Source organism: Lepeophtheirus salmonis, chromosome 1, assembly GCF_016086655.4.
Source record: "Lepeophtheirus salmonis chromosome 1, UVic_Lsal_1.4, whole genome shotgun sequence".
Classification (NCBI taxonomy): domain Eukaryota; kingdom Metazoa; phylum Arthropoda; class Copepoda; order Siphonostomatoida; family Caligidae; genus Lepeophtheirus; species Lepeophtheirus salmonis.
The window spans coordinates 45,072,708-45,090,030 of record NC_052131.2 but is presented as its reverse complement, the minus strand read 5'-3'; the positions used below and the strand labels follow the sequence as shown (position 1 = coordinate 45,090,030).

Here is a 17,323-nt window from a genome sequence, read left to right as displayed (position 1 = left end):
GTTTTTAAAAAAAAAAGGTCACAGAAATAAATATGCTTATTATTTTATTTTTTTAGCAATATGACTTGCATTTGATTTTCTACAAAAATTGATATTTTTTTAAATCAAATATTAAAAAAGGAAAGAAGAAAAGGCCAACACATTTATCTTTCCCTCAGGCCCCACTCACGCTAAAACTGACCCTGATTAATAATTATCCAAAATGTAAAAAAAACGAAATGAAAATAAGGCTAAACAATAAACATAATATGTAAGAAGACATTGATTTATTAATATTGTAGGCTGTTTGATAGAGATGAAGTTTGAATAATGGTGATTGTTCTTATTTTTAACAATTTGAAAAATTTATTTGAAAAACAATATGTATGTATATTTGGAGATATAATGAGGTTTTTTTAATTTTATTCATAGTTCATTGCACATGCGGTAGACTTCCTGAACGTAGGAGAAGACCATTTTGGGATCCACGCGGCCTTGTACAACCATAGCATTCATGTCTTCAGCGGTTAAAAAGTCAGGGATTCCAGCATAGCGTCTGAAAATATTTATTTTTTTTAAAGATTAAAAACTCTCTCGTAATGACTACTCACTCTCCCGTTTTGAATGCAAGATCATAGTTCTCCTTGGGGGACTGCTTGTCCACGATGGAAAAGTCAAAGGCATTGGGGAAGAAGTTGTGGATGAGAGCGCAAAAGGATTTTCCATCTGCCCAACAGGACGTAAAGTTGAGGATTTTGACATTCTGATTGAAAAATATATTTTTTTACTGATCTAGATCCTCTAGCCCCTAAGCACCGGAACAGGTTGAAAAATAATAATAAAAATGAAAAGGTTGTTGATTTATATGTAAATAATATGTGACATTATTTCGATAGTTCTGCCTCAACCATGACCCACGACTACGTTCCGGCGCTCCTGCTAGAGTCGTAAGAATATATATCCCACTTACTTTGTATTCTCGTACACGACATTGGCACCAAATCATAATGGCCTCCATTTGTGGAGACATCATCTTGACACCAGAGGATGCATGACGAGTAATCCCTAATTCAAGGGCAACGCCAGCATGAGTGGCCATTCCGCCTCGCTTAGAATTTCTAAGACATTAAGAAAATTGTCATTAGTTCACGTACAAGAGAAGTGCATAATAACCAATAATATACATAAAAAACAAGGAAACAATCAAATCAATTTCAAACATCCACAATATACCATTAAATTCCTTTTTAGAAATAAAATAAATATAATAATGAGACCCCTCATCATTTAATTTAATGGCCTTTATATCTTAATCTCTCTCTCTCTCATAAAGGCCTATCTATAAATCTTATTAATATCTTATGACCCTTATTTAAATATGTTTACTTTTTGCTCGCATTTTTAGCCCGTTAGACTCCGTGATCTCATTTATATAGTAAGAGAGAAAGAGATGGATCATCAAATGCAATAAAAATGATCAAGTGAAAGGCAAAAAATATAAGGTTTTAGGGGAAAAATAATTATATTAAAAAAAGAAAGAGCACAGGGAAAAAACGAAAAGGGAAGGTGAAAAGAAGAGAAGCTGCTAGAGCTAGAAAAGGGAATCTTTTACTTTTTAAAAGAAAAAAAAAGAAAACATAAAGATTGGCGAATTTTCAAAAGCAATAATATTTTTAAAAAAACACAAATTATATATATATAGGTACTAGTAGCACACTAAAAGGAGGGGAATTGAGCACATGTTATTACTTGTGACATTTATCCATTCGACCCTGAAATACAAAATTTAAAAAAATGTTCGCAAACAAGCAAACAGACGTAAGGACAACAAAGACACATCTGACATCATCCTATTTTTTGTCGTGTTTTTTGTTTTTTATAAGGAAGAACGACATTTGATCTGTTAACTCACGGGTTAAGACAAGGAGAAGGGTTTTTGATTTCCTCAATGAGTCCCGACATGTTCCGGAGGAAAAGATTGTGCATCTTTTTCTCATCCATGTACTTCAATTTGAGGCCATCCCTAGTGAGGACCTGCTCCTGTTGTTGTTGGCGAACTTTTGACATGCTGATGATCTAGTCAGGATGGGGTAGGAGACTAACTGACTACAACGTTGTATGATTAATATGGAGTTGATAATTATTAGGATTTCATTCTTCTACTTTTTTTTTATATTTATTTAGTTAATTAATTGCATGCAATATATTTACTTTTTTTTAGTTTGTAAGGCGGTTGGGGAAAGGGGCCGGGCTAGAGAGACACAAAGAAAGAGGTTTCCCAGTTGATATCTTGCTGCATCCTGACACATTTAAATATAAATGGTTAGGAATAATGTATGTATATATCACGCAATCTATTTCTCTAACTATGTACGTGCTTTGCTCTCTAAACATTTACATCATAACTAAAATAATAGCTACTTCATTTCTATAAATTATGCCAATCAAAACTTGGGAAATGAGAGACTCTAAATACTTGGGCGATTAGAGAAGAAAAACTAAGCTACATAGTTAGTAGCATTCCAGTTTTTTTTTTTTTTTTGAGGGTTTGACTAACTTACGGATTGATGCAATAAGATGGATTTCGTGTCTCTTCGATGAGGCCTGCCATATTACGGAGAAAGAGATTATGCATACTCTTTTCATCCATGTTTTTAAGCTTTAAGTCGGACATGTTATACGAATGCATGATTTGGAAAACAAACCTTTTTAAATATTAAAATAGTAAAAGTGAAATATGTAATTTTCCCCGTTTTGCAGATATTATGTATTTTATATCTTTTAACCAAGAAATGAAGAAAAAGCGAAGAAAAAAATAGAAGAACTCTCACACTGGACTCCACACACTTTCAAAGATATATCACAAATATGTTCTTTGTAGCACTACTTGAAGAAAATCTTATATAAAAAGAAACACAAATTTGAGTATAAGTAAAATCTACCTAAACACGACGGCAAAGTTGTTGGCCTAGGCACTGCTTTCTGTTTTCCTATGTAAGTTTTTTGGGGAAATGAACCAGAGGAGGAGAATGGGTTTATTTTTAGATTGCTTTCTTTGACGCCACCCTTCTATCACTACTTTTTTCTTTGGGTTTACTTACTTGCTTCTCTTTGAAGTTATATCTACAACAAAGTTTAGGAAAAACACCGAAACACCACAACGGAAACAATCTTCCATCTTTTATAACTACATAAAGCTATTTTTTATGTTCATCCATCCATAATGTTTTTATATTATATAACCTCAAGGAATGACTCATGGGATAGCAATGCCCCTTAATATATGAGATTATTTCCATCCGATGACGTTCTCACTAAATTTGAAAAAATGACAGAATATTTGTTTCAATTGTAATATATATATATTTTCAAATATAGTCATTTACGACCCTAATTCGTCATAATAACTTTCTGCATTTTTTAATCCATGTTCCTTTATTAATAACGTTAAAATTTATTTCATGTCAGCAGGAATACATCCTGTATATTCCTGTTAAATCCTTTTGAAAAACTGTTTTATACTTTTTCTTAAAATAAATTAGACATATAAAATGATCCTTAATAAAATATAATAATATCTTCTTTTGTATAGATAAATTAAATCTCTCCCATTTGATAGTTATGTGAATATCACAAAATACTGTATTTGGGATGTTAGAAAAATGTGAAATCCTTAATAGTTCTGGAAGAAAGTGGTTCGAAATGGCTTTTTTTATGGAGATGTTATATAGTTATATACATGACCAAATCATTAATATTTATTATTTACTTCAATTAAAAATATCTTAGTTTATATTTTCACTACATAAATTAATGGTGAGCTAAGTTAAAATTCAATTGAAAAAAACGCAAGTTTATTCTAATGTAAATAACTACGCAACCCTTCCATTACATAAAATAATAATATATTAATTTGTTTTTTGTTATATAATAATTAATATCTTCCATAGAAGAAAAATGCACAAGGTATTATTCTACTTATCTTAAGGTGGCTTCATTAAATAAGTTATTCATGCATTTATTTAACACTGAAAATACTATTAAAGAATATGTGTGGGGTCTATCTTAAAAAAATAACAACATTCCTCAAGAAACATCGACATAAAAGTGTGACCAGTGGCCACTTAAAGAATACAAAGGTACCTATATATAATCACTGATCAGGTATGTAAACTACTACTAGTAGTATACTTAGAGTTGTTGGAATTGTTGAAAAAGAACAAATTTGATTGGTTGGAAGAGATTATATAAAAAAAGGAATAAAATAAGTTGGTACTCCTGCATCTTCTAAACAAATTATCCTCAGTATTGTACTAATCATCAAAACATCTTAATTGTGCTTTATTATATTTACGGTCTCCGATCAATTTGTTAGACGTCATCCTTGAATGTTCTCTCAATTAGAAGATATATACTTGTATATCAGGTCTAACGATGATTAGATGTACTTTTTAAACACTATCGAATCTAAGGAATGAACATCTACAGCCTCATGCAAAAATTATTATAGTTTGCATTTAATTTGCACACAGGCTATTTACAATTTGTTATATCCACCTTGTATATTGATATTGCTAACCAAAGTTTTATAATATGATAATCAATATTTAATATAAGTTGTAATGTTAAAAAAATAATAATCGACATAATCATGGCTGACGTTCTGCAAGAATTATGGGAGGTACATATTCATCTGTTGATGCGTAATCAATTAATAATCAAGTTTGTGCCCGGTAAAGTTTCAGCAGTTCTATCGGTCTCGGTTCTTTCATTTAAACAGTTTTGGTCTCTATTCCGATCTTCAGTCTCTGTTCTTTTTTATATTGGCTCAGTCCGGTAACAGGCACCTAAAACAAGAGGTGTCGTGCAAGATTATTAGGATCCAGTAAATTACATTACATACAAAAAGAGCTGCAGCTACCATATATATAGAGTACGTAGAGCCCCAAGCTCTAGCAGGGACCCCAAAAACTAAGATTGCTTAAGACAATGGTTTTCAAAGTGAGGATCTTGAGGGGAGGATAGGGGGGACGCAGGAAGATGGAAAATTGATGATCGCTTTTAGTCTACTCATGTTTCGTATGAAGGTGCCTCAGCTAAAAATGTAATTATGTAGGGGGCTTTGGCATAGTAAAGTTTGGGAGCCCCTGCCTTAAGAAAATTATAGTTATGATATTATAGAGGCCCTACAAGCTTAGTAGTGAACCTGGGTCCATAATCTACCCCCCTTCGCTTTTTTATTTACACTGTCTGGTGCCTAAAACTACTTTTACAGATCCATAAGAAGCCTTTAGCTATTTGGAACTCAGATACAACTGTATCACCCAAGCGACATAAAAAAAATCATTGGAAAACGCTGCAATAGCACAAAAAAAAACTCAGAAAATTAACTTATTGATTTAAGCTAATTTATTTTTTATAATATATGTAGTATTTTCTTTATATATAAGAACAAATGCACAAGAAACGAGACCGATAAGCAATATATTGCAGTCTCGGTTCGAGTTTGTCGGTTCCAGTTCTAACAGTTCAAGAACCGGAACTGCTAGACTGATAAAAGCACAACCTTGTTAATAACTACCATAATTTACGACAGTTGCGCCATGGGGTTATATACTTTTAACCACACTTAATAACGAAACAGCCCGTTGCTGTGTAGAAGCAGTAATTTCTTCATCAGAAGATTATTGAGAGTTATCAAAATTTATATAGGTAATTAGCCAATTTATGAGTTTTTATCTCCTTAATAACTTAAAAACCTCCCTATCTTGCACCCGCAGTCGGGACGATACATAAAATTGAAAATTCTAGTTTGCCCGATTACATGATGGTCTAATCTTGTATTTATATTAACCTTGGTCTAGCCTTGTATTTATATTAACCTTGGTGGGTATTAGTTATTCTAATTTTTCGAAATAAAAAAAGGATCAAGTTAAATTAATATAGTTTTATACTTTTATTAATATTATTTGCAAACAAAGAGAGTCATACACAGTTTTGCGAATTAAAGGGATTTAAATATAACAAGAAAAATTAAATATTATAGGACAATTTCTTTAATTTTCTACAAATTTCATTATTTATTTATTATTATTATTTTTATTTTTTGATAATTTATAATTATATTCAGTGCCTTAATTCTTATAAATGTTCTTAGCCGAGCGTATTTTCTAATAGTATCTTTGGGGATATATGGAGCTGAACTTTGGAGAATTGATATTACAGTCTCAATAACATTAGATTGGCTGGATATTTCCTGTCCATGATATGCTTCTAAGGCTGCATCATTTTTTTATCTGAGTAAGGAATGAATTTGTATGTTTAGTAAGTCTTCCCTTCGATAATGCTTGTATCCACAGTATCATATCTGAATCATAAAAAGGATCATCTTTATTTTTTAAACCGATTTCATGATATTTCCAAGAAAACTTCTTCGCCAAGTATCCAGTGGTATAATTCAATCCTTTAAGTTTGATTTATCTATCTCCGCAGCTCGAATAGAGCTTACAGGAACCAAATATAAAGTAGGAACTGTATTTGATCTCAAAGTTTTCGAACCTTGCTACTAGAAGTCCTTCCGTAGTTAGATATGAGTTCAACCTTTATATTTCTCTAAAAGCAGTCTTTCTCAAAATGTCTAGAGCAAACTCTGGCAGTTTCGGGATTGAATGGGTCTTGCCTATGTCAAGCTTGGATCTATTTAGTACGAATGTCCTTAGCTTTGAGAAACCTACGGGAAGAATAACAATCACCAGTGCTCACATGAGGGGAGTAGCAGATTGTCACAGCACAAGGTAAAAGATTTATTTTGAGAGTGATCATCGAAAGTATTAGTAAAATCGTGGAGGCTAGACTTTTAAAGTAAAAGATGATCATATTAATTATATTTTGAAATTGTTTATAAAGTATTTTAAATCGTATGAAGTTAGATGTAACGTGCTTTTGTCAATAACAAATCAAAAACATTTCAGAAGAACATACCTGATTAATGATGATATATACCTTGAGGAATACTAGAGTCTACTGAAAAGTAATAAAAAAACACTTTCACAAAAGATGGCCTTAACACGTATTACCTATAATACTGTATACATTTGTTATTCTGTTATACCCCAGCTATTTTAGAGACTGACACCAAAACTTTACAATAAGGAAATGGTCACCCTGAATCTCGCAACCTCTACGATGTGTGTTACTTCCATATCCTCCTCCTTTTTCTGTTTCTACCCTTTAAGAGTCAAGACGAATAAATATACATAGTTAAATTAAAATGAATAAACATGAGTGAAAATATCAGTAGAAACAATTATGCAGGAAAAGCTATCGTCCTTTTATACATGCTGCATTTACGACTCCCTATCATCATCAGTGGAGACGTTTGCCACACACGGGGCGACCAACTCCAAATTTAAATCCTTTATAGGTTAAATTAATAAATAAACAGAGTCGTTTCATTTACAACTGGGTATTCCGATTGTAAATCCAGAAAATAAGTGCCGGGAGGTAGTGCCACAATTATTGACTCGTAACTACCATAAGCAAGAATTTCAGAGTGTCTTCTCCACCCATTTAGGAGATAAGTGACATTTCTAGAAATTTAAGTGCGATCCCTACCTCTGCCGATTTTTTGGATGAAGCAGCAAGCAAGGATGGAAACCAATATTCTTAGGAATCAATGGTCATTGATTAAAGGTAACACTTCCCTTCTATGGAAGGGTATGTTTTTTACAGTTGGTGAAATGGCTGTGAAGAATGGAAAAGCTCTTTAAGGATGCTAGAAAGATACTTTTAATCTCTGCCTTAAAAGAGGCTCTTAAAAAAAACATCAATCCTGGAGGATAAATCCAAAGGCTCGGCTCCAAGCCATCTTATATTTGGCCCTTCATAAATCAAAAGGATGTTGGACAATGTTTGGAAGGACTAGGCATTGTCTAATGCTATATGGAGGGGTTCAGGGTATCGAAAAATACATTTTGGGTAGATGTATGGAAATAACGAATGGTTGTAACAAATTGCACGACATACATGAACTTGCCTCAAAAGCCACTATTTGGGAACCACTATCCCATTAGCAGCACTTAATATTATCTTATTTGACTGTGTTAATATGAATGATATCAATTTAACCATTATTATTCAAAGATATTTGAATATTTGGCAGAATTGCCGTTAGATCTAATCAAGCACAAATTACCTTCTGATTTATGCACTACTGTCCTCAGTGAGAGTACTTTCTAAAGGTGGTTAATTATTTAAAGCTAGATGCCAGAGTTTAAAGTATGAAAACTTTGAAAAAAAAAAAAAAAATTGTCAATGAATCAAAAATTTAATTGTTAAAACAATGGATTAATATGGATCGTTTTTATTCTAAATATAGTTTTAGATGTTTAAGCTTTATTTATTCTTGTACCTGTTTTTTCTTTATTTTTTGAAATAAATAATATATACAATACATTTTAGGAAATATATTGGAATCATAATGAGTTGTCAAATTCAGATACCCCTATATGAGCGACAAAAGGAGTGCTGCTCATTTTTAATCGAGCAGGAGCGCGCTCGTTGCTTTAAAAAACTAGGGGGAGCGATAGCGCACTCACAAAAATAGTAACTCAGAGTGAAAGCTCGCTTAAGATTTCTTGCTCGGCTCATTCGTCATAATATTGAAAAGCGCTTCTCTGATTTTGCTGAGAAGCAGTGGTGTAACTAGCCAATGTACCGCCCCAAGAGGATTTTGATTTAGCTGCCCCCTAGACATTCTATTAAAACTTGAAAAAGCCGAAAACTGAATAATACAGGTATATACATAGGTATGCCAAGCAAGAAAAAAACGTAGCAACTATTTATTTCACTCAAATTTATTCGTAATATTTATACATAAAAAGCTATAATATTATATTGAAGAAAAGAAGGTGAATTGATTTTACGTGCCTTGCGATACGCAAAATCGTGAATGACCTCATCCAAATCAATTTTTTCCACATAGTCATACTCTATATGTAGAAAGTATTGCGAAATCCGTCAACCTTATTTGACTCATTGTTGACCTGAGGTCATTCTTAATTAGTTTTAGTTTAGAAAACGACTGTTCGCAGCTAGCAACACAAATTACACGTGTTAAAAAGATTCTTAAAAGTATTAATATATTCGGCAATGAATCAGAATGATTATATTTTTTGAATTAACTGAAGAAGTTGTAAAGGCCCTTCAATTTCTTCATCATCAGCAAATTTTGCAGTCTTGCCCTTTCAATGAGAAAGTCTTCTCTCTGAATATTCTCATCAAGAGCATCTAAATTACAATTTTACAGTTTATCTAACAATTTGTACGGTGTGGGGAAAAAATGTATTTCTTTGCAATATTCTGGAGACTTTCGAATCTAGAGGATATTTCTCCAACTAGTCGATCAATCACTATCAACATTTCTCTTCTCAGTTTAGCGGCATAACTTTGAGCGGCATGGACATTTCTTCGCATCCTATTCTTTTCTTTTTGCAAATTTGATGCAATTTGATTCCTATATCAGAGCAAATTTCTGTTGAATACGCCAATACATCTTCCACTATTTTGTCTCCATTTTGAAGTAAAGAAGCATTCAAGCCTGATAATTTAAAGGCACATTGTTGTAGGTCCAGTCCTTTCGTTTGGAGGAGATTTTGAGTGTCATTAATTTCACAAAGTATATCTCTCCAAAGACCAAGGAATGTCAAGAAAGAAAATGATAGCTTCGCCTGAAGAGTTAAACCTGCCTCAGACCTCGTAGTTGCGTTTTCCATAAATCTTTATTTATCTTCCATAAAACGTTCAAGCGCAGTGAGGAATTTCGAGAATTTTGTGGGAATAACTTTCACTACATCTGATCGACTACTCCATCTCGTTTCACATGCCCGTTTGATAGTTACACCAGTTATCTCAATCAAGATACACCCCCGATGAGTTGAGGCTGGGAAGAATGAAAATAAACAGTTAAATGTGCCAAAAAATATAACTGAATTTGCAACCACTAAAGCTGCATGCACAGCTCCTAAATTCAGAGAATGATTGTTGTAGAGCACAAATACAATATTTGGCTTAACTTTTCTGATGTGTGTTTCAACACCAGATCGATGACCTGCCATTACTGCTACGTTATCAAATGCCTGTCTAGGATAGTTCTGAATGTTAATGTCGTCCATTTCTAATTGTTTAAGAATCATTGATGTTATTTGCTTTGTATTTTTGCCTTTCATTCCAATAAAACTAAGAAAGGATTCTTTTACTTTTACTTCATTCTCGATTATCTTAACATAAGGTAACACCTGACTCATTTGGTCTATACGAGAAATTTCTAGAGTACTATCGAAAATAATGAAGTAGTATTTACTCTTTTTCACTTAATCAATGACTTTGTTTCTCACTTGATCTCCCAGGAGGTTCAAAAATTCATTTCGAATTAGTTGTGAGAGATAGGAAGTTGCATATCTAGAAATTCTTACTTTAACCAAATATTCACGCAGCACTGGGCCGTATTTTCCTATCAGTTGAACAAGCTCCAGAAAATTTTGTTTATTTTCATTTTCCTCCCCAACTCAAATATGTTCTCTATGTCCTAGTAAAGCTAGATTTTGCTTAGCAAGAAACATAATTATGCCTCATAATCCACTAAGAATGTGCTTCCATTTCTCTGTTGCATTTTTAACAAGGATTTGTTTTGTTTTTTATCCATTGTCTTGCCTTTGAAAAGGCGAATTTCTAGCTCTTTCCACTGAGTGAAGGCATTATCATGTGCAAGACAAGATTCATGTTCTCGTATCTTAGGGTTCAATTCCCACCAAGATTTGGAACCATCAACAGAGCAAAACTTGGAGTTTTCATTTGAAAATAGATTACGACAAAAACAAAATACGGCTTCATTCGAAGGAGAGTATATCATCCAGGTTCTCAAGTTTTTTCCCCTTTTTGTAAAGTTCGAAAAGACAATTTTCTTGAAAAACTTCTAGTTCCCTCTCACAGTTTTGATATTTTACCTGGGCGTTTAACTTCTTTGAATTCAGTCAATATTTTGCAGAGCCTTCGATCCTTGTTGTTTAAGCATTTCCCGAATACTGTAATTAGACATTGCAGGCCCCATCTTTCAAATTAATATTACAGTTTTGTTCTTCAGTAATTTTTAGTCGATCAGCTTTATCAACATAATGATCATATTCTATCTTCTTTTCAAGTTGCACTTCACCACCATCCTCATGGTCATCTCCATTGTTCATAACAAATGTTGTTCGGCTGTCAGGCACCGTTGATTAAATAAGAAACCCCAACCTTACCTAACCGTTTCTATAATTCCACACACTGACACGCCATTGATCCTGATCCTAGCTTAGATATAGACGGAGAACTAATAGGATATACAATTTATTGGTTAAAGGATAACAGAAGACTAAATACGAGAAAAACTAAAATGAATGGAAGGAAGAACTTGTGTATGAGTAAATATTGAAAGAGATTAAGAATGTACAACTTGAACATGCTAATACAACAAGTTGTAATCACATCTCGTAGGTGAGTGAAGCCAAGGACTCCTGTAAGCATGACCGGGCACGCGCAAACATGAATTCAAATACGCGTGCAACATGGGCCTATTGAAAAAAAACAATGCAACGTGTTAGGTAAGATAATAACTATAGTTGATAATTCTTTTGAGAAAAACGCGTGCGAGGAGAGGGGGGGGAGGAAGACATATGGTATCATTGTTTAAAAATACTGATGTGATTATCAGTGAGAATCACATACAATTGTGCACAGGATAGATATATCTCTACTGATGAGATCTTAATAATTATTAATAAAAAAGTAAATGTCAAAATCATAAAATAATGCTAGATTTAAATCAATATTTTCTTCCAATCTTAGTAACAACAGCTTTTAGAATCCCACTTTCATTTATTTCATGTTTATCTAAAAAAAGAAAAATTAATCCATGCAGTCAAATTTTAAACCTTCATTACTTATCTTAGATATAAAAATAAGACTCCTTTATAACTGATAAGACCATTCAGGCAACCATTATTGACTTAATGTAGTTTTCTAACATGACATCGTAAAGATTAAGAGCAAAAACTAATTAAGTAGTAATGCCCGGCGATATTACTCCTATTAAGAGCATCAAAAAAAGATTTTCCCCCGATTATTTATGCTTTGTATAACAACATACTATTATCATGAAGGATACACACAATTGCTAATTATAATAATACAGCCAATGCAAATACCCCCGTTGTTGTGACCATTTAAACCGTTGTTTTTGCCTTTTTATGAGTTTTCTGAACACTATTTCTTGGAGCCTATGAACCATAGCTAAGCCTTAAGTGATAAAAAAGTAATATTTATTGACTATGTAATATTGGAAAACCTAATGATCATACCCAAGTCTTTAAGTGAAGAAACTAGTCTCAGACAAACTAGTTGCGAACCATGCAAAGCTACTACCCCCGTTGTTATGACCATTTAAGTAGTCGTTTTTGCCATTTAATGAGTTGTGTATCATAATTCTTGATATGTTTAGCTAAAATAGAATCATATTTTATGGTTAGATTTAAAAAAAAATGAATACTTACTGTTAGATAGTACAAAATTCAGAGTTCCATTTCGTAATTTGGTGTGGATGACTCTAAACATGCTGAAAATTATCTTAACTTCACAATTTACAATGGGGGTATTTCTATAAATGACATCATTACCAACATCCTCCATTAATTAATGATGGTTCCTCGGGAAGGGAAGAATTTACTCATGTATTTCTCCATAAATTTTTTGAATGTAGGATGGATAAGGGTATATTACATGTAATAAGCATCTCTGTGAGATCAGAGTTAAAGTCTGACTTGATGTATTCATCATTAACTTGATTTTTTATATGAATATCCATACTCTTGATATGAGATGAGGATAATGAGTAGCGTGTAATTCTAGACAAGGGACTAAAGGCACATTCATATCGACAAATCCGACAAGCCATCTGTTTCTCATCCGGTGAGTATTTTCCAAATTCCTGGGCCTCCATTTTCATAAATCCAGACAGAAGGCGATGTTATTTTAGGCATTTTATTCAGTTCTCTATCGAATATCAGCATCTAATATTATATTAATATTGAATAATATAGGGGGGAATGATAACGTTCTTGATAGAAGAAGATATATATTATTTAAGCAATGACGCCATGCGTATTCATTCTTTTCTCCTAGCATGCTCTTCTATTCTTACCAAAATTATCACCCTTAGCATTAAGTAATAACTAATAACTATTAGTTACTTTGTGGACGCCATCTTTATTGTGTTTTGTAATTCCAATCATGCCCAGTTGTGCTCCAGGGTGTAAAACGGGCTATGACAACGAGACACAACAGTCTGGCGTTACGATCCATCTGTGGCCAAACTAAGAGAGAAGCCCCGGACTTGATACCGCCTGGCTGCGAGCCATTCCAAGAGAAACAGATCTGAAGAAGACAGATTAGGCACCATCTAATAGTACAAAGCTGTGTTCCCTGCATTTTAACGACTCGGATTTCATCTGTGAGTCTAAAAGAAGTCAGACTCCTGGCAAGGCTTTAAAGAAGAGGTAAGACAGCTGCTCACTTTTCATGCGTATGCTAATAACTGTCCTTCTTTGACAGGTTCCTTAAACCAGATGTAGTACCCCCCCTATGGCCAAACTGTCCCAACTACAACAACTCCTAAAGCGTCATCAAGGGCAACTCAAGCTGTGACCACGTCACGTAGGGCTCAACAGTTCAATGAACTACAACAACAGTATGCTGTGTTTCACGAATCATCCATTGGAGCACTTGAATACTACTCCAAAGAAGACAACAGACCGGGATTTTAAAGACGAATTTTTAGAGTTTGTCAGAACTATGTGAAATATCCTAAACGTCAAGACACCTGGAGTTGGCTACGAAAAGAGAGATGAGCTTCGGGAACCAATCTATGAGAGGAACAAACTTTGCCTCTCTTTTTTGAGAGATTTTGTCGACTTTCTCATCGAGTAGCAAAACAGTAAAGCACCTGGCCTCATAGCAGAAACCTTCCTAGCAACAAAGTAGACGTGCCTTGCCGCAGCAGATCTGGCAGAGTATCATCTCCTAGATGAAGACTTCTCCTATGTACTCCTCGGCATGTTCCAGTCTGATCCCATCGAAAGAAGGTTCGGCTGGTACAGACAACTAAGTGGAGATATCTACTACATCAGCGTGAGACAGATCCTGGAAGCATAGAAAAAAGATTTTTATTCTGAGTCTTGCCAAATTCTCAGGTAAATAAGATATTTGTTAATAGTAAGCTTCATTACTTAGGTACTATTTATTTTTACAATATGATAATATCATTACAATATTTTACTTTTTTAATTTTTCAGGTATGACTACTTCAGAAATTAAAGCTCTGCTGGATGAAGACCTGGCAAAAGCTGAGCTCATTTTGACTAACTGGCAACCAGATGACCTCCAGGAACTAACTTCCAAGGGAGAGAGTAATGCTCTCTACTTTGTTGCCGGGTATATTGGTTTTTCTTTGAAGAAGAAGATCAGATGTGCATCATGCCAAGTGCTAAACTGAATGATGACATCCAATTTTTAACAAAAAAGAATATGGCAGCTAAGAATTCAGAAGCTAATAGAAAAAAAGCTAAATTTCAAACAAAATCTTCTGACTTGTAGACTTGGACCAACTTTGTATTTTTTGATTGTGCCTTTTCTTTTTTATATGTTTTAAATGTTTATTTTGATTAAAGTACTAATAAAATACCACTTCTATTAGAAATTTTTAGCCTCATTTTTATTATTTTGATGATTTTCCCTAGCAAAATACTTTTAAAAACTCTTTATTTTGTACCAAAACACTTTAAGAGAGACATTTCATCTATGATATAGAATAAGCTGTCCTGCTTACAGGAGTCCTTGGTGAAGCGTACCAAATGTATAGAGTACCAAAAATATTGAATATCTTTTTAGATAAAACTATATATATAAACGTTTAAGGAATAAATATTCACGATGTACAAGGTATGATGGCACCGTATTGCAATTATTGACAATTAAATAATTACAGAGTAGTTCGAACACCAAGATTTGAGAAATGCAAAAAAATAATGAAATGTTAGAAAAATGAGAAAAAATGTATTATATAATAATACATTGGGTCCACAAAATGCTGCCCAAACAATTGTGCCTCCCGTGGCAGACCGCCCCCTCCACTCAACCCTAGTTACGCTACTGCTGAGAAATGAAACTCATTGTAACTTCCATCACATGTTGTGTTCATAATTACTTCAACAAACATCGATGAGCTTTCGCCCATTCTTTCAATAAAAGTTGCAACAAACGATGTTCTTGGATGAGGAGAGTTCATTAGATGGGATTTTTCTTCCTCATGATCCGATATCAAATCAAATAACGAGGGGACATACATACTGCTATATATATTTCTGGTCCAATAATGAAAATGCGAATATTTATCATCAAAAATGGTTTTATTGTTTTTCAAAGTATTCTCCAGCATAATTTATACATTTTTGCATGCGCTCAAACAAACTGTCAAAGTTATTTTTCCACTCCGATTGAGACACCTCCAAAATATGGTTTTTAAACGCTTCAATAGCATTTTCTGGCGAAGAAAATCGTTGACCACGCATTTTTTTCTTGATGTGCGGGAATAAAAAGAAGTCATTGGGTGCCAAGTCAGGGCTGTACGGCGGATGATCCATCAATTCGACGTTTTGGCCGGTCAAAAAGGCGCTGGTTTGAGCCGATGTGTGAGAGCTCGCATTGTTATGGTGATCAATGATTCATATTCTCTTGTTCGTTTTTCGAATCTCTCCGAAGACTTCAGGCAAACAAATTGTGACGTACCACTCAGATTTGACCGTCCTACGATGCTCAAGTGGAACAGTCGCCACATGAACAGTTTTGCGGAAGACACAGGCAACCATTTGTTTCGAAGTGCTTCTCCCACGAACAACTTTCGCTGGATTTGGCTCGTCTTCGAAGACCCACACGGTCGATTGTTGTTTTGTTTCGGGCTCATGCGCATAGATCCATGATTCGTTACCTGTGACGATCTTATAAACGTCTTTTGAAGCACCGCGAGCGTATTTTTTTATATTTCTTTACACCAATCGACAAGAGTCTTCTTTTGAGCGATTGTCAAATTGTGCAGGATCCAACGAGAACAAACCTTTTTTACGGATAGGTGTAAATGCAATATCGAATGTATGCTAGTTGAAGAATTGCCCAAGAATTCTTCTATCTCATGGTATGTCACATAACGATCTTGCATTATCACTTCAGGCACGGCATCAATGTTCTCCGGTACAACGGCTGTTTTTGGACGACCTTCACGGAATTCGTCTTTGAGCGAGTGTCAGCCACGATTGAATTCATTAAACCAGTTTTTCACAGGGATATAGGATGGTGCTTAATCGCCATACAAAGATTTAAGTTCATGAATGCACTCTTGTCGTGATAATTGACGTCGAAAGTTGTGAAAAATGATCGCACGAAAATGTTCAGGACTTAATTCCATTTTTTGCCAAATTAATTTTTGCATGTCACTGTAAACAACACAAATGGTCGTACGTCACAACATTCTAAGTACGATTATGCTACAAAAATGTCAAACTTACCAAAGGAAATGTCAAATTGCGCCTGGCAACACTTAGCATAGCCTATGCCAGAAATATATATAGCAGCCTACGTGGATGTGTAAATGAGGATGTCTAATGACTTTGATAACTCCCCTTCCCTCCTACTCATGATTTCGAGGATTTTTTTCAATTCAATTTTCTCTTGGTCTGATTCCACCTCAAACCTGATTATATTAAACGGAGGGGTATCTTTTAAGGGCAGACTACTCCCAGATATACACAGGACTTTTCTTGAGAGAAAACACAATACATCCAGCACCAAAGTAAAGAGCTCTGCTCTCTCCAATGGAAGTAATTGTCTCCAATTTGTACGGCTTCCAGTCAGTAAAATGATTGTAAGTGTTCCCGAGTCTAACCCGATTTTCGGACCGGGCTTAATTTCTCCAACATTATAGCTGGGCCAAGTTGCGCCTATAAAACTAGGGCCTGATCGGTCTTTAATTGTCAGGTCCAGTCGGGTTTCATTTTTTTATTTACTGGCTGATTTTTTTTTTGTAGAGGCCTCTGATTGGTTTTCAATTACTTTGCAGATTTTTTCAAAAGGTTGTAAATTCAACCTGTGAGTACATCTCTGATATACCCACAGTGTTCTTTGTTTGTCTATAGTTTCAACCTCTCCAGACAGGTGGGTTCTGTTTTTATTATTAGTATTTATTGTTAGAGACACTAATGCA

The 17,323-nt window shown here is 34.1% G+C and overlaps 2 protein-coding genes across 8 annotated transcripts; both read right to left on the bottom strand.

Annotated features, from left to right (window-relative positions):
- Nucleotides 1–251: 251 nt before the first annotated feature.
- Nucleotides 252–2,872, bottom strand: LOC121131776 (smoothelin-like protein 2). 7 transcript variants are annotated; one of them, XM_040727149.2, is made up of 5 exons: nt 2,811–2,862; nt 1,892–2,085; nt 950–1,097; nt 591–742; nt 252–535 (listed from the first exon to the last, which is right to left on the bottom strand). In XM_040727149.2, the coding sequence occupies exons 2-5, from the start codon at nt 2,044–2,046 to the stop codon at nt 406–408; spliced, it is 585 nt and encodes a 194-aa protein (XP_040583083.1). In that variant the 5' UTR covers nt 2,047–2,085; nt 2,811–2,862; the 3' UTR covers nt 252–405. The 7 variants fall into 7 exon arrangements, with proteins under 7 accessions (XP_040583083.1, XP_040583085.1, XP_071750130.1 ...); XM_040727151.2 differs by having other exon boundaries at nt 1,892–2,141; nt 2,811–2,860; XM_071894029.1 differs by having other exon boundaries at nt 1,892–2,141; nt 2,766–2,857.
- Nucleotides 2,873–9,758: 6,886 nt separating this feature from the next.
- Nucleotides 9,759–10,283, bottom strand: LOC121117297 (uncharacterized). The gene has a single exon (XM_040711720.1). The coding sequence runs from the start codon at nt 10,281–10,283 to the stop codon at nt 9,759–9,761; it is 525 nt and encodes a 174-aa protein (XP_040567654.1).
- Nucleotides 10,284–17,323: the final 7,040 nt, after the last annotated feature.

Coding starts and splice junctions, on each gene's coding strand:
- LOC121131776 (XM_040727149.2), bottom strand. CDS start 2,046: ATGTCAAAAGTTCGCCAACAACAACAGGAGCAGGTCCTCACTAGGGAT. Junction 1,098..1,891: donor CCTTCTCCTTGTCTTAACCC/GTGAGTTAACAG, acceptor TTAATGTCTTAG/AAATTCTAAGCGAGGCGGAA. Junction 743..949: donor GTCGTGTACGAGAATACAAA/GTAAGTGGGATA, acceptor TTTTTCAATCAG/AATGTCAAAATCCTCAACTT.
- LOC121117297 (XM_040711720.1), bottom strand. CDS start 10,283: ATGAGTCAGGTGTTACCTTATGTTAAGATAATCGAGAATGAAGTAAAA.